Here is a 25,050-nt window from a genome sequence, read left to right on the forward strand (position 1 = left end):
GAAGAACCTAGAATATAAGACATATTTTCAGTTGTTTCACACTTTTTTGTTAAGTATATAATTCCACATGTGTTAATTCATAGTTTTGATGCCTTCAGTGTGAATGTACGATTTTCATAGTCATGAAAATACAGAAAAATCTTTAAATGAGGAGGTGTGTCCAAACTTTTGGTCTGTACTGTATATTAATATATTAATTGTTAGTTGGGCATCACCATATGGTTGCGGTGAAGGGGGGTGAATCAGGACACTGGGGGTGCAAGTGGCTGTGTGTTACTAGCAGCCTCCTCAACAGAGGAAGAGCTGTAGCTAGCCTGGCCACACATAGCTGTGTGTGCAGACTGAGGGTGTGAAAGGGAGAGAAATGGGGCACAATGAGGAAGCTCTGTGATGCTCTGTAGGACGCAGCGTGCAGCAGCCTCAGGGGGTAACCGTTGTGGGGGGTGCGTGCTTTGACGTGGCTGGAAGGTGGAGAGTGGTAGTGAAACAGAAGGCTCTGCGCTGTTGGGCACACAGAATGCAGCAGCCGTGGATACAGTGTGAGGGTGGGTGGGCGGTGCTTTATTTAAACTTGGCGCCGTAAGAGAGGATGCCGCCTTTTTTTGCTTAAACTTGGTGCCAGAAGTGCCAGAAGTGAGGGTTCCGCCGCTCTGCGCTGCTGGACACGCAGTATGCAGCAGCCGCAGACGAGGCATAATGGTGGGTAGGCGGGGCTACATAAGAACTTTGCGCCAAAAGCACCGGGAGTGTCAGAGGCACCGCCATTAAGCTCTGGCGCGTGGGCATGTCCACCGCCGACAAACGAGCAGCTATTGTGCGCACCCGCCGGGATGAGACATCGCTGGGGCTGAGTCTTGCGGGCGGATTCGCCGTGCGGGCTGCCGGAGGGGGTCTGAGTCTGCTGAGGAGGAGGAGCGCTTGGCTCACCAAGTATGCAGGTAAGCCAGGTGTTCCCCTCCTGTCTAATCCTGTCCTGAATAGCCTGTGCAAGACTGTCACTGTCCGTCATCTTACCGGTCTCTCACCAGCAGACAACCAGTCTCCGGGACCCATGCTGTAAGGAGAGACGGAAGATAGCAAGATGACAGGCAGGAAGATTTATAGGGAAACCAGGAATGGGACTGGGACAGGAAACAAGGACAATTGGCCAGGACCCAGCAGGAGGAGGGATCATGGGAATAACAGTATTAACCCCTTCGAGCAGGGCACCTCAGTCAGAGACATCCAACTAAGGGTCGGAATGTCCTGCAAAGATTAGATACAGCAGCTCAGCAGTCAGAATCACACTTGATAGGATTAGATACACAGCTCAGCATACAGTATCATGGGTGCTTGCATACAGCGCTTCGGCCGATTGTATCACACATGCTTCGATTAGTAAGATTAGTTAAGAAGACAATATCACATGTGATTAGATACAGTGAAGGAGCAAACATCACACATGATAGGATTAGATACACAGCTCAGCAGAAAGTATCACCATAGGATTAGATACAGTAGATCAACAAACAGAATCACAAATGAAATCATAGGATACACAGCTGAGGAGACAGTATCACACATGGTATGATTAGATACACAGCTGAACAGACAGTATCACACATGATATGATTAGATACAGTGGCTCATCTAGCTTGGTTCTGCTGCCTTATCTGTACATATAACCTCCATAGACATCACTTCATATAACGATCCTGCTCCGTTATTGGTTCCAGACAGGGGCGTACATAGAAATCATGGGGCCACATAGCAGAACTTCTAATTGCCCCCCACCCCTCTGCCCCCCCCAAAAAATAAATATTTGTCGGGGTCACAGAAGAGCATATCTCACAACTTTGCAGCCTTTACAAAGTAATTTTACTCCTGCCGAAGTCCTAGATCCCTCTTTCATTGCCCCCATAAAGTATGATGCCAACAAAAGTGCCCCCCAAACACAGTATTATACCCCCCAGTGAATTTCTTAGTAGTACCCTCCACATGCACAGTATAATGACCCTGCTCTACCCCATCTCAACTCCCAAGGCAAAGTATTGTGACCCCAACACAGTATGATCCCCCTACTGTGACCCCCATACAACCCCCCATGCAGTATAATGCCCCCCACACCACTCCACACTGTATAATGGCCTGCATTTTCCCACCATACATTATCATAGCCCCCACACAGCCGTCTACCCACTATGATGGACCCCACAGAAACCTTTACACTGTATAATTGCTTTCATATAATATAATTGCCCCCACATAGCCCTTCAAATATTATAACTGCCCCCAGATATCCCTCCAAATATTATAATGGCCCCCATATAGTCTTCCATATAGTATAATGGCCCCACATATTCCTCCATATTATATAATGCACTCCCCATAGTACTCCATATAGTATAATGTACTTCCCATAGTCTTCCATTTAGTATAATGCATTACCCATAGCCGTTCATATAATATAATACACTCACTGTGGTCCTCCATACAATATAATGATCTCCCCATGGTCCTCCATAGAATAAAATGTACTTCCCATGGTCATCCATACTCTATTATGGCCACCAGTCACTGATTTGAAAAAAAACAAACACTCACCTCTCCTCATTCCACCCGATGCTCCGGGCTCCTGAGAGTGTGGTGTGAGGAAGAATTATGGGGGAGGAAGCCTCAGCTGACACTCCCTTCTCCATCATCATTGCTCACGATTACAGGTGGAGGGGGGCCGGTAAGGGTGCTGGTACTGTGACGCCCAGCTTACAGGCCCCATAGCAGTCGCGTGGTTAAAGTTGCCACCAGCCTATCGGAGGCTGGCAGCTGAAGTCAGCGCGCACGTCACGGGCAGCATATGATGTCACTGCTTTGCGACCGATGCACTGAAGTCACCTGCCGGAATCTGATAGGCCGGCGGTCATTTTAACTATTGCGGTGCAGGAAACCTGTGGCTTTCTAAACCCCAATATGTTTCAACTGAATATGCAACTTGAGGATGCACATTCAGTTGAAGCCAGTGCGGTTACTGGCAGGCCTCTTCTAAATCCTGCTCAGAGGCCCTCCGAGGATTTGGGGCCCACTGGAGAACCCTCTTGTTTCCTGCCTGGCCAGTCTGACCCTGAAAGTGATGGTGTCCTAATGATATTCCAGCAATTTTGATAGGAATAACCTTTTATTATGGATGACTGTCTATGAGCTTAAAAAAATGTTCATGGGAAATGGGAGCAAAATTCAGAATTGGCACACTTATAACCAGTCCTAGAGTGCCAGAAAGTGATCCAAAAATAGTAGCAAAGTGTCCTTATTAACAATAATAATAATAATATTTATATAGAGCCAGCATATTCCGCAGCACTTTAATGCCAACAATAGAATATTGACCCAATGCCTAACTAACAGAACCTATCAGAGACTAGTATCCCTACAATCAGTGCCAGCTGGAAAATGACCCATGAAAATCTCTCTGTGCTCCACAATTTCAGAAACCTCTTTACCAGCTGGCATTTTTGGCCTACCTTGTAAGATGTACAGATATAAAATATCGAAATATTTGTATAAACCATATTGTATTACGTTTTTGTAGCTAAAAGTTGGTCCTTTAGTCAATTTCTAAAAGGATCTTAGAATAGTAATCAGGATGCTCTTATCAATGTTTACAGTATCTTACAGTACAAAGGTTCCTGGGAGCACAAGAAATGTCCCATTGTATCACAAGCATTAGCAGGTGGTAACCAGCCAGCAAGTCTCTGTGTGAGTTGTACAGTGCTAATTATCCTTTGTAAGCATATTGTAGGCAAGGGACAGGAAGATTAGAATAGTTCTTAGATCACAAAGTGAGATACAATGTCTCCAGATTGGGGGAAGGAGTGGACAGCTGGAGTCTCAAAAAGGGTGTTACCCTAAAGGAAATACATGGAGAAGTCATCCCTAAAGAGGAGACCACAGCTAAGGAATCCCTGGGAAAGGATCGAAGGTACTTAGCTCCAGCCATGTAACTATATCAATGGTTCTCCAGGATTGGCAATAATCATTGGCTCCTGGAGTATTGTGATTATTTAGTGATTTGTTTTATCAACTTTATGCTGCACATTTGGTTTGGTTCAGATATGAAATCATTTCTTTTTATACATTTTTAGCAGTGTGCTTTCTTTACTGTCCGTCCCCCAGAATCTATGTAGGAATATTGTTGTACAATATTTTTATTGTTTCTTATTAGTGTTATCAATATTAATATTTCCTGATGTTGCTATTGTTCAGTATCATTGTCATTCGATATTGATATTGCTTGTGATAATGGCATTTCTTACACTGGACTAAAATATAAACTAAACACGTTTGGTTTTGCTCCAATTTTTCATAAGCTGACCTCAAAGAACTAAGACTTTTTCTATGGACACAAAAGGCTTTTTTCTCTCAAATATTGTTTGTAGATTTGTGTAAATCTGTGTTAGTGATAACTTCTCCCATGCAAGATAAACCATCCGCCTCACAGGTGTAGCATATAAGATGCTGATTAGAAACATGATTATTGCACAGGTGTTTCACAATAAAAGGCCACTGTAAAATGTACCATTTTACAGTATTGGGGAAGGGTACGGGGATTTCAGAAAACAAACCAGTCAGTATCTGGTGTGACCACCATTTGCCTCATGCAATACAACACATTTCCTTTGCATAGAGTTGATCGGGTTGTTGATTGTGGCCTGTAGGTCCATTTGATTGTGGCTGTGTAAGGTTGCTGGAATTTGGAAGGAACGCTGTCGTATACATCCAGAGGTTACACGTGGTTTTCGTTTGTGAGGCCGATTGGAAATACTGCGAAATTCTCTAAAACACCTTTGAAGATGGCTTATAGTAGAGAAATTATCAATCAATTCACGGGCAACAGCTCTGGTGGACATTCACAGTCAGCATGACAATTGGGCGCTCCCTCAAAACTTGTGACATCTGTGGCATTGTGCTTAGTGATAAAACTGCACATTCTAGAGTGGCCTTTTATTGTGTCCAGCCTAATGGCCCCGTCACACTGAGAGACGCTACAACGATCCCGACAACGATACGACCTAGTAGAGATCGTTGCTGCGTCGCTATGTGGTCGCTGGTGAGATGTCAAACAGTTCGATCTTACCAACGACGCTGCAACGATACGGCGACCTGTACAACGATGTCGTTGGTCGTTGTGACCCTGTCACATAGCAGCTACTCTGACGATTCACACCTCGATGAGGGATGTACTGTGTGACGTTGCAGTCATACAGGCGTGCATTTGCGTTGCCAATTCCGATTGGTGGTCGCTACTGCGTTCTGATTGGATGGCGGCCTTGTCTTATGAGGCGACATAGTAGCGCTTCCGTCCTTTGTTCCTGACCACGTGCTGGTTTACAGATCATAGTAGAGTTCTCCGGACTGCGACTCTTCTTCGATTTATCTATTCTTCAACGGTCCTTCTGACACCTATACTCTGTTCACTGTAGGTATCGTTTGGGGTCTCAAATGCGTTCCCATTGCCTTCTTAATTTATAGGACACCTACTAATTATCTGCTATCATTGCTCTGAAGGGAGGGAGGGTTTGGCTTTTATCTGTGTACATATGCTTTTGCATGGGCAGCCATTTTAGGTGGTCTCGTGTGCACACGGTAGTGTGGTTCAAACAGTATTTTTTTATTTTTTTCAAATGTTCCATGTATGTTCACTGTATGCTATTTTTTATTTCAGATGTCTTACAATAGCGAAGAATTTGTCCGTGAACTAATCGAGATGTATCGGTCCCTGCCCTGCCTTTGGCAGATTAAGTCTGCCGAGTACAGTAACCGAAATAAAAAAAGGGAGGCATATGGGAAACTAGTTGCTCTCTTTAAGAAGCATAATCCCTGCGAGAAGGTGGATGAGACTGTTGTTCGGAAAAAGATCCAGGGTCTTCGCACAGTCTTTAAAAAAGAGCTGAACAAGGTGGAGAAGTCAATGAAGTCTGGTGCCGGCACAGATGAAGTTTATGTGCCCTCGTTATGGTACTATGACTTGCTTGGCTTCACCCGTGACCAGGAGCTGCCACGCACAATAGGATCTTCGATGTGGCAGACCCTGGATCAAGACCCTGTGATCCCGACTGACACCCCTGTTGGAGATGTAAGTACCTTCTTTGCTTGCTTCCCTGTAAATAGCATTTAAACTTGGTATGTACATGCCATAGTTGAATAGAAAAAAATAACTAATGTTTTACCTGCTTAATTCTGCAGTTTACAAAAGTTATCCCTTCCAGTTCAGATAAGTACACTCCTTTACTATTTTCGCCCCACTCAGTTCTCATACCGTTGAATGACATTTCATATCCTGTACTGCTAGTGCTTCCGTTCACATTTGTTTCCAGTGCACGTTTACCCATGCTGGTCATGATATATCCAATGCCAACACATTTCTGTGGTGTGTTGCTGGATGTTGTAAAATAATTTTTGGGTTTAGCTTTAACATTAATTTTCTGTTCCCGCAGCAACATCAGCAAGATCTGTCAACCACAACAAGTGAAGACATCCTGGGTGATGAATCTAGCCTGGCGGAGGCTACTGAGGGGTCGAGTGAAGACCCTGCACCCTCAACCCACAACTCAGCTACTGTACCTCGGCGAATAATCAATTCACGTAAGAGAAAGGTCACCTTGTCGCCATCAACAGAGCTAGTCTCTTTGGCAAAGCAAATTTTAAGCCAGCAGACCAACACTGGCATGGACAGCTTTGCCAACTTCGCCGCTGATCGACTTCAGAAGCTGGATGACACACAGAGGATCCATGCCGAAAGGGTCATTTTCGAGACTTTAAGTAAAGCGGCAGCCGGTCAACTGGATGAAACGTCAACTGTACATAGTAGGATCGACCGTGATCCTTGTGCAAACCCTACATTAGACGACCTCCTGGCGTCACAGCGGACACTAACAGAAGCAGTCCAACAGCACGGAGTGATGCTGGCAAGGTTTGTGGTGGCCCAACAGCGGCGCGGCAGCCACTAACTTTTTTAGTTTTTTGTTGTTACTATATTTTTGTTTTTTGTTGTTATATTTATTTCGTTGTTATAAAAAAACATTAAAGTTTATATCCGCTGTTGTGTACTCTTTGTTACAAACAAATAACATGTTTCATCACTCACACCCATTATATGTATGCATCTGTATAGATGCACCCAGTCCATTACCCCGCCTAGTAGACCTGCTAATAACTATATGCTGAATTCAGTAAAGCAGGCTGCAAGTTTTAATCCAAAAAACATTTTTATTATGAACAAATATTTTAATAAATAAACAATTAAATTAACTATTAAATAAACAATAACTTAACAATTTAAACATTAAACTTAAACCCTAAAAGTAAAATGTCACTAAAGATCTTGATATTGGTTTTCTGCATTCAAAAATCCTTGCCTGGGCGGAGAAGATAGTTCTGCAAGGAAAGAATGAGAAAACCTGGGATATTGTGTGTGTGTGGGGGGGGGGGCAAGCGGCAGGTTTTGCTGAGGTACAATCCGTCGCACTGGTGTGCTACGCAGTGGCTCCGGCATTTGGGTCCATGACTGCCTTGCACAAGGATCACTGTCGATCCTACTATGTACAGTTGACGTTTCGTCCAGTTGACCGGCTGCCGCTTTACTTAGTCTGGAAAATGACCCTTTCGGCATGGATCCTGTGTGTGTCATCCAGCTTCTGAAGTCGATCAGTGGCGAAGTTGGCAAAGCTGTCCATGCCGGTGTTGGTCTGCTGGCTTAAAATTTGCTTTGCCAAAGAGACTAGCTCTGTTGATGGCGACAAGGTGGCCTTTCACTTACGTGAATTGATTATTCGCCGAGGTACAGTAGCTGAGTTGAGGGTTGAGGGTGCTGGGTTTTCACTCGACCCCTCAGTAGCCTCCGCCAGGCTAGATTCACCACCCAGGATGTCTTCACTTGTTGTGGTTGACAGATCTTGCTGATGTTGCTGTGGGAACAGAAAATTAATGTTAAAGCTAAACCCAAAAATTATTTTACAACATCCAGCACCACACCACAGAAATGTGTTGGCATTGGATATATCATGACCAGCATGGGTAAACGTGCACTGGAAACAAATGTGAGGGGAAGCACTAGCAGTACAGGATATGAAATGTCATTCAACGGTATGAGAACTGAGTGGGGCGAAAATAGTAATGGAGTGTACTTATCTGAACTGGAAGGGATAACTTTTGTAAATTGCAGAATTAAGCAGGTAAAACATTAGTTAATTTTTTCTATTCAACTATGGAATGTACATACCAAGTTTAAATGCTATTTACAGGGAAGCAAGCAAAGAAGGTACTTACATCTCCAACAGGGGTGTCAGTCGGGATCACAGGGTCTTGATCCAGGGTCTGCCGCATTGAAGATACTATTGTGTGCGGCAGCTCCTGGTCACGGGTGAAGCCAAGCAAGTCATAGTACCATAACGAGGGCACATAAACCTCATCTGTGCCGGCACCAGACTTCATTGACTTCTCCACTTTGTTCAGCTCTTTTTTATAGACTGTGCGAAGACCCTTTTTCCGAACAACAGTCTCATCCACCTTCTCGCAGGGATTATGCTTCTTAAAGAGAGCAACTAGTTTCCCATATGCCTCCCTTTTTTTATTTCGTTTACTGTACTCGGCTGACTTAATCTGCCAAGGGCAGGGCAGGGACCGATACATCTCGATTAGTTCACGGACAAATTCGTCGCTATTGTAAGACATCTGAAATAAAAAATAGCATACAGTGAGCATACATGGAACATCTGAAAAAAAATAAAAAAAAATACTGTTTGAACCACACTACCGTGTGCACACGAGACCCCCTAAAATGGCTGCCCATGCAAAAGCATATGTACACAGATAGAAGCCAAGCCCTCCCTCCCTCCAGAGCAATGATAGCAGATAATTAGTAGGTGTCCTATAAATTAAGAAGGCAATGGGAACGCATTTGAGACCCCAAACGATACCTACCGTGCACATAGATAGGTGTCAGAAGAACCGTTGAAGAATCGATGTGGAGCGAAGCCCAGAGAACTCTACTACAATCTGCAATCCACCACGCAGTCAGGAACAAAGGACGGAAGCGCTACTATGTTGCCTTCTGTTTAAGGCAAGGCCGCCCAATCAGAGCGCAGTAGCGACCACCAATCGGAGCTGAGGGGTGCGGAAAAGGCAACGCAAATGCACGCCTATGTGTCTCAATTCTGAGTCGCTTACTAGGTCATTGGTAAGGTGTCAAACGCACCGATGCATGCTACCCAGCGGGATTTCAACGATCAAAAAAAGGTCCAGACCTTTCCGACACGACCAGCGATTTCACAGCAGGGGCCTGGTCGCTGCTACGTGTCACACTAAGCGAGATCGCTACTAAGGTCGCTGTTGCGTCACAGAACTTTTGACTCAGCAGCGATCTCGCTTAGTGTGACGAGGGCTTAATACACACCTGTGCAATAATCATGTGTCTAATCAGCATTTTATATGCCACATCTGTAAGGTGGGTGGATTATCTCAACAAAGGAGAAGTGCTCACTAATACAGATTTACACAAATGAGATGGAAGACATTGTAAAGTTATCTTTGTTTTCACCACTGCTTTGGCTCAGGTAAGCGACATTCTATACTCTGGGAATCATTTTCAATACCTCTCATTAAAAAATGTGATCATCAGGCCCAGAGATTTTTCTACTTCCAATGGAACTCCAAAACAAGAAAAAATGAGAGTCAAAGATTCCAAGTTAAAGGGGTTGTCCACTACTTTTTATTACCCCCCCCCCCCATGTATTCCCCGGGGCCCCTAAGGGGTTTTATACTTACCTTGTGGTGCAGTTAATGCTGGGTGTGACGCGGGGGGGGTAACCCCGCCCACAATCCAGCATCCACCGCGGGGACCACGTCACTGATGTCACGCCTCACTTGACGTGACATCAGTGGCGGGTCACGTGACGCCTGTGAGCGGTCCGCGACAGCACTGTTGACGGGCAGTATCTGTAACATGAGGTAATTACAAAAACCCTTAGGGGCCCAGGGAGAATACATTGGGGGGATAATAAAAAGTAGTGAACAACTTCTTTAATACCACATGTGAAACGATGAGCTGAACCCACACAAAAGAAAATGTTCTGAAAGCCTTAGAATAAGCACATGAAGGGGAGCAGCCTGTAGGGAGTCAACATAATGAGTGATGTACTGGCAGGAGGCGGAATGCTGATTCAACATCTGATTTGCCAATAAAGCCCCTGACCCACCTGCTGGACCAGTTTTACTGCCTCATCAAGTGATGTGTAGGAAACAGTTAACAAGGATTCATCAATATCATCATGTACCGATAGCCATTTATAATATGACAAATAGTGAATCAAATAAAAATTTTCAACCTCCTTTTTGGGGACCACACCTAGCAGTGAGACCCTCAAATTATGTATTGGTAATGAGGAAAAGGGGCCCAACATTCTACCCAGGCTAACCTCTTTAATAAGTTTTTCCTAAACTAATTCCATATTATCATTTACTGAAAATGATTCGTAGGCCTCTATCACATCGCGTTCTTGCCCAGTTTCAGGAATCCCATCAGGGCTTCCAACCGAACCCCCTAAAATGGGATTCGGACGTAGGCGCCAATGGAGCCATACACTATAATGGTGTCAACAGAGTCAAAGCGTGCTCTGATGTGCATTATTTTCAGGCATATAAGCCTATTGGAGGCGGACACTCGGACGTAATCTACTACATATGAATGAACTCACAAAAAAGGATGTGTAAATGGTGATGGAACATCTAATGCCCCAGATGACTCCATGAAAATATTGTCTGATACATTCCCTAGTAACTGACATGGGCATGAGATGTCAGTGGCTGGGTGCAGTAGTCCTACACTGAATGGTTGAACAGTAACAGTTAAACCTTTCACACCTTCTTCCAGTAAGTGCCAAGAAGACTCTGGTTCTAGGCCTCCTGCAGCACAAAGCCATAGACTCACCAGGGTGTCCAGCACAGACCTGACAATGGTAATCTTGATATGTTAATTGGATGAACACAAAAGAGTTTTGTGTAACAGTCCTGATTGTAAGTGGAAAATACACTACTGGACCTCAGCTCTTTCATTTGACATTGATTTGTGAACATTTAACCCTTTTGCCACCTTGGGTTTTTCCATTTTCATTTTTTGTTCCTTGTCTTCTCAAAGCCATAACTTTTTTATTTTTTTGGCAATATGGGCGTATGAGGGCTTGTTTTTTGCAGGACGAGTTGTAATTTTGAACGACACCATTGGTTTTACAATATCATGTACTGGAAAACAGGAAAATAATGGAGAGTGCGGTGAAATTGCAAAAAAAGTGCAATTCCACAATTATTTTTGGGGGTTTTTGTTTACCATGTTCACTGAATGCTAAAACTGACCCATCATTATTATTCCTCAGTTAATTATGAGTTCGCAGACACCAAACATGGTTTATTTAGGTTATTTAATAGGTTATTTAGCCATATAAATATACTATATTGAAAACATATTATTCGCAAAAAATACTCAAATATAAATAATGGGAGTGAGATTTGGGGGAGGAACAGCTAAAAGAAGAAAGGGCAGGGTATGGTTGGTAAACCTTGCAAAGAGACTTGCATCCCCTATATGTCACTCAATGAGTAATGAGTGTCAGCATAATCTGCCAGCGAAATAATATGGAAAACCACTTTATTTAAGTAGTTAAAAAAAATCTAAAGTTTGCAAAAAAAAACGTCACTGAGACTCGTAACGTCTCCATTTTTCGGGATCTGGGGCCGGGTAAGGGCTTACTGTTTTGCGCGCAAGCTGACATTTTTAATGATACCTTTTTGGGGTAGATACAATATTTTCATTGCCTGTTGTTGCATTTTATTGCAATGTTGCAGCAACCAAAAAACTGTAATTCTGGAGTTTTTTTTTTATTTTAGGAAACAGGGTGATGGGAACTTTTATTTATTTTTTATTTTTTTCAAAAATGTTTTTAATTTTCATTGTATTTGTTAGCCCCCAAAGAGGACTGGATGGCAGAGGCCTGCACTGAAAAGTCAGACGCAGAGGGAAGATGATGGCTGACTCTCCCTCCTCCATCATTACTTTCATTGCATCCAGGATGCCAAGACAATTGTAGGAGTGATGCTGGGTGGAGAGGGCGGTGCTGACTTTGCGACACAAATATAATCACCCTGCCGGCCAAATCTGGCCTGTGAGACAGAGTTTGACATATATGGTTTAGACCATATTCAGATATTCAAAAAGGGGTGGTGACTTATCTAACATGACATTTATATCAGAAGTGAATAAAAAAACTGAAGAAAAAAATGGTAAATTGGTTCCAACCTCACAAAAAATAGCATGTACCCGAAAAATACATTTCCAGGCAAAACATTCCTTAAATGATGGCAAAATAAAAATGCTAGTGTATCCGAAGTGTAAAGACAAAATAATGAAGGAAGTTAATTTGCCATAATGCAGTATACTTACAGTGACGCCTGCTTCTATCACTACACGCCGCCATACTGACTGAGGGCAGCCCCAGTGATATAGGAGGCGGAGATGTCAGCATCATTTGGCGGCTCAGGTGCCACATGAGCTTGTAGGAAAAGCCTCCATCTAGTATATTCCACGTGAGTTTTCCTTCTGTATGTGACTTTTACATTATTTCTTTCACAGTTTTAACATTCAGACAAATACCTGAAGAATATGAATTCTGGAGCCATAATGAAGAAAGGAGAAAGCAATGTGTGGGATGATGAGGGGTGCAAAGAGGACGTTCCTACAGGTAACTGCCCCAGTGAGGAGTCACCACTAAATAAAGCAGAGAACAGTCACATTCTCCTCATTCACCGAACTGAACAATTTTAGGCTTGAAGTTTTATGTTGTGTTTTCTCAGCTTTTTTTGGCCATAGATTCCCCCATTCAGCTAAAATACAGATTATATATGGCTGACAATGTAATAGGGCAATATGAAATTACAACAGTTGTGTATCTATAATATGGATTTAAGAATAGACTGGGATGATAGATCATCGATTCAACACAAATACGTAACAAACCCCATGGGCAAAGTATGTAGTTTAGTGCTGTATATCATATCCATCAAGGCTCTGGTTCCGGGGTTAATATATAACCTAAGTAACCTATTTGATTTACTGAACTAGCTGGAGCTTAAAAAAAACGTTTTAAGGCTGTGCCCAGCGTTCTTGTAGCGTTTTTATGGCCGCGAAAACACCTGTAAAACCATCTGCCATGCAAAGCAATGTGAATTCGGATGTGCTGTGCACATGATGCGCTAATTAGCACGCCGAATTCGCATTCCGTTACAAAACGCAGCATGACCAATTCTACCGTGATTATGCCGCAAATTCGCGGCCATTGAGTTACATTGAAACGCAGCAAACCCACTGGTACAGTACAGACCAAAAGTTTGGACACACCTTCTCATTTAAAGATTTTTCTGTATTTTCATGACTATGAAAATTATACATTCACACTGAAGGCATCAAAACTATGAATTAACACATGTGGAATTATATACTTAACAAAAAAGTGTGAAAGAACTGAAAATATGTCTTATATTCTAGGTTCTTCAAAGTAGCTACCTTTTGCTTTGATGACCGCTTTGCACACTCTTGGCATTCTCTTGATGAGCTTCAAGAGGTAGTCACCGGAAATGGTCTTCCAACAATCTTGAAGGAGTTCCCACAGATGCTTAGCACTTGTTGGCCCTTTTGCCTTCACTCTGCGGCCCAGCTCACCCCAAACCATCTCGATTGGATTCAGGTCTGGTGACTGTGGAGGCCAGGTCATCTGGCGTAGCACCCCATCACTCACCTTCTTGGTTAAATAGCCCTTACACAGCCTGGAGGTGTGTTTAGGATCATTGTCCTGTTGAAAAATAAATGATGGTCCAACTAAGCGCAAACTGGATGGAATAGCATGCCGCTGCAAGATGCTGTGGTAGCCATGCTGGTTCAGTATGCCTTCAATTTTGAATAAATCCCCAACAGTGTCACCAGCAAAGCACCCCCCACACCATCACACCTCCTCCTCCATGCTTCACGGTGGGAATCAGGCATGTAGAGTCCATCCGTTCACCTTTTCTGCGTCGCACAAAGACACGGTGGTTGGAACCAAAGATCTCAAATTTGAACTCATCAGACCAAAGCATAGATTTCCACTGGTCTAATGTCCATTCCTTGTGTTCTTTAGCCCAAACAAGTCTCTTCTGCTTGTTGCCTGTCCTTAGCAGTGGTTACCTAGCAGCTATTTTACCATGAAGGTCTTCTGCACAAAGTCTCCTCTTAACAATTGTTGTAGAGATGTGACTACTGCTAGAACTCTGTGTGGTATTGACCTGGTCTCTAATCTGAGCTGCTGTTAACCTGCGATTTCTGAGGCTGGTGACTCAGATAAACTTATCCTCAGAAGCAGAGGTGACTCTTGGTCTTCCTTTCCTGGGGCGGTCCTCATGTGAGCCAGTTTCTTTGTAGCGCTTGATGGTTTTTGCAGCTGCACTTGGGGACACTTTCAAAGTTTGCCCAATTTTTCGGACTGACTGACCTTCATTACTTAAAGTAATGATGGCCACTCGTTTTTCTTTACTTGGCTTCTTTTTTCTTGCCATAATACAAATTCTAACAGTCTATTCAGTAGGACTATCAGCTGTGTATCCACCTGACTTCTGCACAACACAACTGATGGTCCCAACCCCATTTATAAGGCAAGAAATCCCACTTATTAAACCTGACAGGGCACACCTGTGAAGTGAAAACCATTTCCGGTGACTACCTCTTGAAGCTCATCAAGAGAATGCCAAGAGTGTGCAAAGCAGTCATCAAAGCAAAAGGTGGCTACTTTGAAGAACCTAGAATATAAGACATATTTTCAGTTGTTTCACACTTTTTTGTTAAGTATATAATTCCACATGTGTTAATTCATAGTTTTGATGCCTTCAGTGTGAATGTACAATTTTCATAGTCATGAAAATACCGAAAAATATTTAAATGAGAAGGTGTGTCCAAACTTTTGATCTGTACTGTATATGTGAATTTGCTGCGTTTAAATTAAATTCAATGGCCTCGAATTTGCGGCGTAATCGCGGTGTGTGTGGTACCCAGGATGAAGAGGAGACTACAACTCCTCTTCATCCCGGCTACCACGCGGTGAAAAAAAGAAATAAAAAGTTAAATGACGTCACCGCAGGTCCTGCCAGTACACCGCGCTATGCCGAGGAGAGAGGATCACCGCCGCCGGGAGGAGACCGGAAAGGTGAGTATACAGGTTTTTTTTATTTTTAACTTTTTAATTCTTTTTTTTTTACTATAGATGCAGCATTTAAAGCATCTAAGTTGGTCACACAATATAAATCCATGCCAGTTACGTGGATTTATATTGTGTGACCAACTTGTCAAGCTCTTTCCAAGTCATGTTTAAAATCTCTTGGAAAAGCGCTTGAAAAAAATACATGCGAAAACGCATGTAAAAACGCTGAAAAAACACTTCTCCCTGGCAGAAAAAAAAACGCATGTAAATCTGCATTAGTGTTGAGCCACCCCCGTAGTGTTCGGGTTCAGTTCGTCAAACACCGGCATGTTCGTCGAACGGTTCGTCGAACACCGTTAAAACCAATGGCAGGGATTGTCTGCCACTCACTGTAATGCCACAGCCATGGAGGTTGTGGCATTACAGTGGTTGCCCAAATCGATGGGAACAGTGCTCACAGTGAAACATGAAAAGCTGGCAATTCAGCAGCGGCATACACCGGTACCCGACAATTTAGATCAGAAAGAATAGAGCATCACACATAGATTAGATAGATAGAAACATGTCAGTCACATATATAATAAGTACAGTGATAGTGTTGATTACTGTGCTTGTCATTTAGTGTTAAAATAAAGGATTTATTAAAAAAAAAATTTGGCATGGGGCTCCCCGTAATTTTAGTCTCTAGCAAAGGCTGGGGCGGATGACGGCTGCTGTTTCTAGCCTGGGAGGGGGCCAATATTCATGGCACCCTTCCTGGGCTATTAATATCAGCCCCCAGCTGTCTGCTTAGCCTTTGCTAGCTATTAAAATAGGGGGACCCCACGTCATTTTTTTCTGCGTCCCCCATTTTAATAGCTAGTAAAGGCTAGGTATTCAGCTGGGGGCTGATATTAGTAGCCTGGGTAGCTCCGTGGGTATTACCCCCTTCCCAGGCTTCAAACATCTGCCCCAGCCATCTGCTTAACCTCCGCTAGAGACTAAAATTATGGGGGATCCCACGCCAATTTTTTTTTAATAAATCCTTTATTTTAACACTAAATGACACTTGAGGGGTTAATAAAGATGCAGTCCCTAAATTATTATTTATTTTTTAATTAATTTTTCCCAAAAATTTTGAAGTGGGCTTCGCCATATTTTTGTATGCCAGCCAGGTACAGCATCCAGGAACGGGCTGCCAACAACCCCCAGCTGCCTATTTGTACCTGTCCGGACACAACAATATAGGGAAGCCCTTTTTTTCATTATTTCATGAATTTCATGAAATAATTTAAAAAAAAAATACGTGGGGCTTCGCCCTATTTTTGTGTCCAGCCAGGTACAACTAAGCAGCTGGGGGCTGGAATCCGCAGCGCAGGGTGGCCCAAGCTTTCTGGGCCCCCCCTGCTGCGAATTGCAGTCCGCAGCCACCCCAGAAAATGTCGCGTTCATAGAAGCGCCATCTTCTGGCGCTGTATCCAGCTCATCCAGGGCCCTGGTGCGGTGGCTCACTGGATAATAAAGGGGTTAGGGCCAGCTTTGTATTATCCGCTGGCCCTAAGCCCGAAATTCATGGGGTCACGCCAATATTAGACATGACCGCCATGAATTTCTAGTAAAGTATTTAAAAAAACCACAACACATAGAAAAAAATATTTTATTAGAAATAAAACAAAAAAACACTTAGAGACTCCATCTTTATTAAAAAAAATTATCTTCAGTCCCAGGTAGTCCAATGTAGTCTTCTTCTTTAGCTCAGCTACATTTCTGGTAGAGATTCTCTACCAGAGATGTGGCTGACCTGTGCGGAGGTGGGAAAGTTCATGTGAGTTCATGCAGTCAAGCATGAACTCACGTGAACCCTCTGAGGGCACCGCGGCTACTTCAAATGAACAGCTGATCAGCATCAGCTGATGCCTCAGCTGTTCATTTGAAATAATCGGCGGGAAAGCCGGCAGTGAAAAGACGTCACCGCCGGCTTTCCAGTTCGGTGCTGCGCTGCCCGCTCCCTGATGTGCACTCCCCGCTCCCCCCGCCGCCTCCCATCCCGATCCTAAGTTAGGACTGGGCGGGGAGCGAAACACCAGGGAGCGGGGAGCGTACATCAGGGAGCGGGGAGCGCAGCACAGAATGGGAAAGCCGGCGGTGAAGTCTTTTCACTGCTGGCTTCCCCGCCCGGGTCCTTCGCTCCCCGCTCCCTGGTGCTGCGCTCCCCGCCCGGTCCTAACTTAGGATCGGGATGGGAGGCTGTGGGGAAGCAGTATGGGGCTGTGTGATTGTTTAAAAGCCTGCGACTTTTTACTGCCCGCCGGCTTTTAAACAATCATGCGGCTTACTCGCATTTCCCATTGACTTACATTATACTCGTTACTCAGCGAGTAATCACAAGGAAACTCGCGGAGTAACGAGTAGCCCGAGTACCGTACTATTCGGCGAGTACCGAATAGTAACGAGTATACTTGCTCATCCCTAATCTCAATGCCATCCCAGCGTGAGAGAATTCTGCTCAAGCGCTGAGCGCAGGAGAATTTTCCCACGCTGTCAGTGACGTGCATGAGGTGAGCTGAGTTCATTGAACTCGGCTCATCTGGATGCCGTCACAGCGAGACACTGAGGAGCTGCTCAGTGTCTGCGGCATGACAAGCTGGATGGCAGCGTTCTGCTGTGATCCAGCCTGTCATGTCAATGTAGCAGAGCTGAAGCCGTCCTGGGAACCATGGAAAGGTAAGGATGAAGTTGGTTTATTATTTTACTTTTATTGCAGGAGATCGTTGGCTTCAGCTGGAATGGGCGATACGGTAAGTAGGGTTTAATTTAGAACATTAAAGGAATGTGTCTTTATTTCAATTAAAGGACTTTATTTTGGGTGTTGGTGTTTTTCTTTCACATTCACTTTCACTATGGGGTTAGTAATGGGGGTGTCGTATAGACGCCTCTCCATTACTAACCTGGGCTTGATGTCAGCTAGCATTATAAGCTGACATCAACCCCAGCCGTATTACCCCACTGCCACCGATACATGGCAGTGGGAAGAGCGAGGCTAAGTGCCAAAATTGGCGCATCCTATGGATGCGTCATTTCTGGGGCAGCTGACGGCTGGTGTTTCTAGCCTGGGAGGGGGCCAATATTCATGGCACCCTTCCTGGGCTATTAATACCAGCCCCCAGCTGTCTGCCTAGCCTTTGCTAGAGACTAAAATTACGGGGAACCCCACGCCAATTTTTTTTTTAATAAATCCTTTATTTTAACACTAAATGACAAGTACAGTAATCAACACTATCACTGTACTTATTATATATGTGACTGACATGTTTCTATCTATCTAATCTATGTGTGATGCTCTATTCTTTCTGTTATAAATTGTCGGGTACCGATGCTGAATTGCTGGTCGACTTTTTTAAAGAGACGGTGCATGAAAACACTATTATTTTTTTTGATAAATTCTTTAACACTAAATGACAAGTACAGTAACCAACACTGTCACTATATTTATTATATATGTGACTGACATGTTTCTATCTATCTACACTGTGTTCCAAATTATTATGCAAATAATATTTTCTCAGATTTTCCCAAATTACCTATATGAATTGCAGTCATTGTAATTTTCCAGTCAAATAACTATTAGAGTACAATTGAAAGGTTTTTGTACAAACTGCCTATGATAACAGTATATTTTTTAAAAAATAAAAAGCTCAAACTGCACTCAAAATGCATGTTCCAAATTATTATGCACAGCAGAGTTTTCAACCTTTTCATTTTAATAAAGAACAAAAAAATGGTCATTTTTGAAATTATAAGCATTAGCAGGTTATTACAAACTGAAATCAAACAGTTTTCAACTCAAAACTTTATTCTAGGTGATGTTACATTTGCACATAGGACCCCTTGTTCGAAATTGAACTTGAATTTGAATTTGTCAGGTTTTGGATGGTTTCTGCTTTAATTGTTTTGCATGAGGACAGAATACCCTCCCAGAGCTGTTGCTTAGATGTGAACTGCCTCCCGCAATCATAGACTCTCCTTTTGATGATGCTCCAGAGGTTCTCAATGGGGTTGAGGTCAGGGGAGCATGGGTGCCACACCATAAGATTGTCCCCTTTTATGCCCATAGCAGCCAGAGATGCAGATGTGTTATGTGCAGCATGAGACGGGGCATTATCATGCATGAAATGATATCAATGGTCCAGATGGATGGAGTGGAGGATAGCTGGTTGATGGACACCCCATGCAAACACGGCTACGGCGCTAACAAGGAGGAGGTGGAGTAATGTTTTGGGCTGGAATCATGGGGAGAGAGATTGTCGGCCCTTTTAGGATCCCTGAAGGGGTAAAGATGAACTCCATAATGTATGTTGAGTTTCTCAAACAGCACTTCCTTCCATGGTTCAAGAAGAAGAACCGTGCATTCCGCAGCAAGATCATTTTCATGCATGATAATGCCCCGTCTCATGCTGCACATAACACATCTGCATCTCTGGCTGCTTTGGGCATAAAAGGGGACAAACTTATGGTGTGGCACCCATGCTCCCCTGACCTCAACCCCATTGAGAACCTCTGGAGCATCATCAAAAGGAGTGTCTATGATGGCGGGAGGCAGTTCACATCTAAGCAACAGCTCTGGGAGGGTATTCTGTCCTCATGCAAAACAATTGGAAGCAGAAACCATCCAAAACCTGACAAATTCAATGGACGAGAGAGTTCAGAAGCTCCTTTCAAACAAGGGGTCCTATGTGCAAATGTAACATCACCTAGAATAAAGTTTTGAGTTGAAAACTGTTTGATTTCAGTTTGTAATAACCTGCTAATGCTTATAATTTCAAAAATGACCATTTTTTTGTTCTTTATTAAAATGAAAAGGTTGAAAACTCTGCTGTGCATAATAATTTGGAACATGCATTTTGAGTGCAGTTTGAGTTTTTTATTTTTTTTTAAATATACTGTTATTATAGGCAGTTTGTACAAAAACCTTTCAATTGTACTCTAATAGTTATTTGACTGGAAAATTACAATGACTGCAATTCATATAGGTAATTTGGGAAAATCTGAGAAAATATTATTTGCATAATAATTTGGAACACAGTGTAATCTATGTGTGATGCTCTAATCTTTCTGTTCTAAATTGTCGGGTACTGGTGTATGCCGCTGCTGAATTGCCGGCTTTTCATGTTTCACTGTGAGCACTGTTCCCATCGATTTGGGCAACCACTGTAATGCCACAACCATCATGGCTGTGACATTACAGTGAGTGGCAGACAATCCCTTTATGATTGGTGCTCTAAATATTTCCAGACATGCAGGATGGGGATCCGAGCTCTCTGCCAGTTTACCTTTTGGTGTACGAACAGTTATCGAACATAACCTCGAACAGTCACATTTTTTGCAAATCGTTCGAGTTCGTCGAACACCGCCCAAAACAGCTCGAATTTGAGATTGGCGAACAGTTCTAGTCAAACACCGCTCATCTCTAATCTGCATGCATTTTTTCTGCCAGGGAGAGGCAAAAACGCTCTGCTTCAAATCTGCATCGTGGGCACATACCCTAAGGCAATTGTCTCATAGTCACAGCCAGAAGTAGATTATAATAGAAAGCAGAGAATTCCCTGGGTTTATCCAACTTTATATTTACTCCATGGCCATGACTTCCTAACACACGACCATCCTCTGTTCTGCATGTAACGGTCAGCGATTGTGTGAGACGGACACCACCTAGTAGTACTGACGCCTGAGCATTTCTCTAAACATGAATGACACGATATGAGCAAGTCCTGCACTCTATCAAATGGAAAATGGGGTGCCAGTGGTCGATTTAAAGTGTCCGCCGAATAATAGATATAATTTCCACAGCACACACCAGAGGATGCAATATGGAGTCCAATTATTCCTTATTATTCAACAACAGTCCAGACCACAGACATAGACATGTAATTATACATGTTAGTATATACATTACTTGTACCTGAGTCTGCTGACCGCTGTCTCTCTGAAACCCTCCACAGACATGAAGGTTCAGTCAAGCATTCACTGTTTTCCATGGGGAGAGAGAAGAAAGCTGCTCCCCATATCATGAATCAGTGCTTGTTACTATCTATCTTAATATCTGCCTGTGTAAATGAAATCTTAAAGATAACCTGTCAGCAACAAAAACGCTATTTAACTGCAGATATATAATGGTAATTTGCAGGTAAATAGTATTTAAAGCATGTTAGGCTGTGTTTACTGGGAGAGTGACTACTGGGAGAAATTAAAGTTATATTTTCCCTGCAGCCGCTCGCTTCCAGTCATTGAGGTGGTGCATGGAGCTCTAACAGAGAGGTGACTGCTACAGCCCTCTACTTCCCCTGAAGAATGAAATCGAGTGGCTGCAAGGAGAATATCGTTTCATCAATGAGCCCTGATTGATGATATAATGAGTTGATTGGGGCTTATTAGCTTTCATTTTGATGTAGCAATAATAATTTGTTTCCTCATCTCATGGCTTTTTTATTAATGCTGAACATCCTCAATTTACACAAAAGGGGAGTATGAACTGTCGACAACGATCATTTTTATTCTCATATAAAATATGCGACCAATTAAATTATTTTTACATTATTATAGTTTTATTATTTGATGTTTGCACTGGCCAATGATTGGGAATGAACATTAGTACAATTTATTCTTTGTGGAGTCATCACATTATGCAAATTACACTTTAGTAAGTTAATAATATAAATTTGTTACACACATTGCAATTTGTCTGTAATTTTTTTATTTTTACTTTTCTTAATATTTTTATATTTAGATAAATATAAATATTAAGGTTTATTTTGCTCAAAAATAAAATGTGTTTTATTCTTGGCAGATGGCTGTACCAGGCACTCCGAAAGACATCTCATATCTTTAGATTTTAAAACTGATGATTGTAGTATTGCACAAGACCCATATGAAGAGCATGCCAACATCTCAGACATGGATCCTTTTAAAGTACAGTGTCCTTATTCATTACAGACTCTTAAGCAAAATAAAAATCAAAAAATAAGTGTGGAAAATAAAAGAGCTCCCAGAAGGAAGAAGACATTTAATTGTTCAGAATGTGAAAAATGTTTTAAACATAAATCAACTCTTGTTATACATGAGAGAATTCACACGGGAGAGAAGCCATTTTCATGTTCAGAATGTGGGAAATGTTTTACAGAAAAATCATCTCTTGTTACACATGAGAGAATTCACACAGGAGAGAAGCCATTTTCATGTTCAGAATGTGCAAAATGTTTTACAGAGAAATCTTATCTTGTTAGTCATGAGAGAATTCACACTGGAGAGAAGCCATTTTCATGTTCAGAATGTGGAAAATGTTTTACAGAGAAATCTCATCTTCTTAAACATGAGAGAATTCACACAGGAGAGAAGCCATTTTCATGTTCAGAATGTGGAACATGTTTTACAGAGAAATCTCATCTTGTTAGTCATGAAAGAATTCACACAGGAGAGAAGCCATTTTCATGTTCAGAATGTGGGAAATGTTTTACAGAGAAATCACATCTTGTTATACATGAGAGAATTCACACAGGAGAGAAGCGATTTTAATGTTCCAGATGTGGACAATGTTTTACAGAGAAATCATCTCTTGTTATACATGAGAAAATTCACACAGGAGAGAAGCGATTTTAATGTTCCAGATGTGGACAATGTTTTACAGAGAAATCATCTCTTGTTATACATGAGAGAATTCACACAGGAGAGAAGCCATTTTCATGTTCAGAATGTGGGAAATCTTTTCCTATTAAATCTCATCTTGTTACACATGAGAAAATTCACGCAGGAGAGAAGCCATTTTCATGTTCAGAATGTATTTTTTAATCTAAATCTCCATTTTTTAGACATCAGAGGACTCGTATTGGGAAGAAGGCATTATAACCCTTCAGTGGCCAAGCCCAATTTTTCAAATCTGACATGTCAGTTTATGTGGTAATTAAGATGGAATGTCACATCCTAGTTATTCTGAGAATATTTTTCTCCTGACATGCTGTACTTTATTTTAGTAATAAATTTAATGAATTAACATTTGCAATATTCAAACTTTGTATGTTTATTAGTGATGAGCGAGCACTAAAATGCTTGGGTACTCGTTGTTCTAGTCAAGCAAATTGGAATACTCGAGTGCCCGGACCAAGTAACGAGCCCAATGTAAGTCTATGGGAAACTCGAGCATTTTTCCGGCGGCTCCCCCGGCGGTCTGCAGAGGGCCTAAAAATTGCCCAAATCGATGGGAACAGTGCTCAAATGACATGGGAACAGCATGGGGAAGACCCCTGGAAGCATTTCTGACTCCCAGCTCACCGCTGTCAACAATGTTGTCAGAGTATTACGCCACGTTTACGGACTCACAATAAAACATGCAAAAACGAAACAAAAATGAATTTTCCTGGGAAATACAGTCATATGAAAAAGTTTGGGCACCCCTATTAATCTTAACCTTAATGTTTTATAAAAATTGGTGTTTTTGCAACAGCTATTTCAGTTTGATATATGTAATAACTGTTGGGCACAGTAATGTTTGTGCCTTGAAATGAGGTTTATTGTACTAACAGAAAATGTGCAATCTGCATTCAAGCAAAATTTGACAGGTGCATAAGTATGGGCACCTCACCAGAAAAGTGACATTAATATTTAGTAGATCCTCCTTTTGCAAAAATAACAGCCTCTAGTCGCTTCCTGTAGCTTTTAATGATTTCCTGGATCCTGGATGAAGGTATTTTTGACCATTCCTCTTTACAAAACAATTCCAGTTCAGTTAAGTTTGATGGTCGTCGAGCATGGACAGCCCTCTTCAAATGATCCCACAGATGTTCAATGATATTCAGGTCTGGGGACTGGGATGGCCATTCCAGAATATTGTAATTGTTCCTCTGCATGAATGCCTGAGTAGATTTGGAGCGGTGTTTTGGATCATTGTCTTACTGAAAGATCCATCCCCTGCGTAACTTCAACTTTGTCACTGTTTCTTCAACATTATTGTCAAGAATCTGCTGATACTGAGTGGAATCCATACGTCCCTCAACTTTAACAAGATTTCTGGTGCCGGCATTGGCCACACAGCCCCAAAGCATGATGGAACCTCCACCAAATTTTACTGTGGGTAGCAAGAGTTTTTCATGGAATGCTGTGTTTTTTTGCCGCCATGCATAATGCCTTTTTTTATGACCATACAACTCAATCTTGGTTTCATCAGTCCACAGGACCTTCTTCCAAAAAGAAATTGGCTTCTCCAAATGTGCTTTTGCATACCTGAAACGACTCTGTTTGTGGCGTGCTTGCAGAAACGGCTTCTTTCGCATCACTCTCCCATACAGCTTCTCCTTGTGCAAAGTGCATTGTATAGTTGACCGATGCACAGTGACACCATCTGCAGCAAGTTGATGCTGCAGCTCTCTGGAGGTGGTCTGAGGATTGTCCTTGACTGATCTCACCATTCTTCTTCTCTGCCTTTCTGATGTTTTTCTTGGCCTGCCACTTCTGGCCTTAACAAGAACTGTCCCTGTGTTCTTCCATTTCCTTACTATGTTCCTCACAGTGGAAACTGACAGGTTAAATCTCTGAGACAGCTTTTTGTATCCTTCCCCTGAACAACTATGTTGAATAATCTTTGTTTTCAGATCATTTGACAGTTGTATTGAGGAGCCCATGATGCCACTCTTCAGAGGAGATTCAAACAGGAGAACAACTTGCAAGTGGCCACTTTAAGTAGCTTTTCTCATGATTGCATACACCTGGCTATGAAGTTCAAAGCTCAATGAGGTTACAAAACCAAAAAAAGTGCTTTAGTAAGTCAGTAAAAAGTAGG

The 25,050-nt window shown here is 42.5% G+C and overlaps 1 protein-coding gene across 1 annotated transcript; it reads left to right on the forward strand.

Moving 5' to 3' along the window:
• Positions 1-610: 610 nt before the first annotated feature.
• Positions 611-23,136, forward strand: LOC141161983 (uncharacterized). Its single transcript, XM_073647577.1, has 3 exons — positions 611-938; positions 12,653-12,761; positions 22,069-23,136. Exons 2-3 carry the CDS (start codon positions 12,683-12,685, stop codon positions 22,791-22,793), a joined length of 804 nt encoding a protein of 267 aa, XP_073503678.1. The 5' UTR covers positions 611-938; positions 12,653-12,682; the 3' UTR covers positions 22,794-23,136.
• Positions 23,137-25,050: the final 1,914 nt, after the last annotated feature.

The sequence above is a fragment of the Phyllobates terribilis genome, unplaced genomic scaffold (genome assembly GCF_046119375.1).
Source record: "Phyllobates terribilis strain yellow unplaced genomic scaffold, ASM4611937v1 Scaffold_9__5_contigs__length_417890890, whole genome shotgun sequence".
Lineage (NCBI taxonomy): Eukaryota > Metazoa > Chordata > Amphibia > Anura > Dendrobatidae > Phyllobates > Phyllobates terribilis.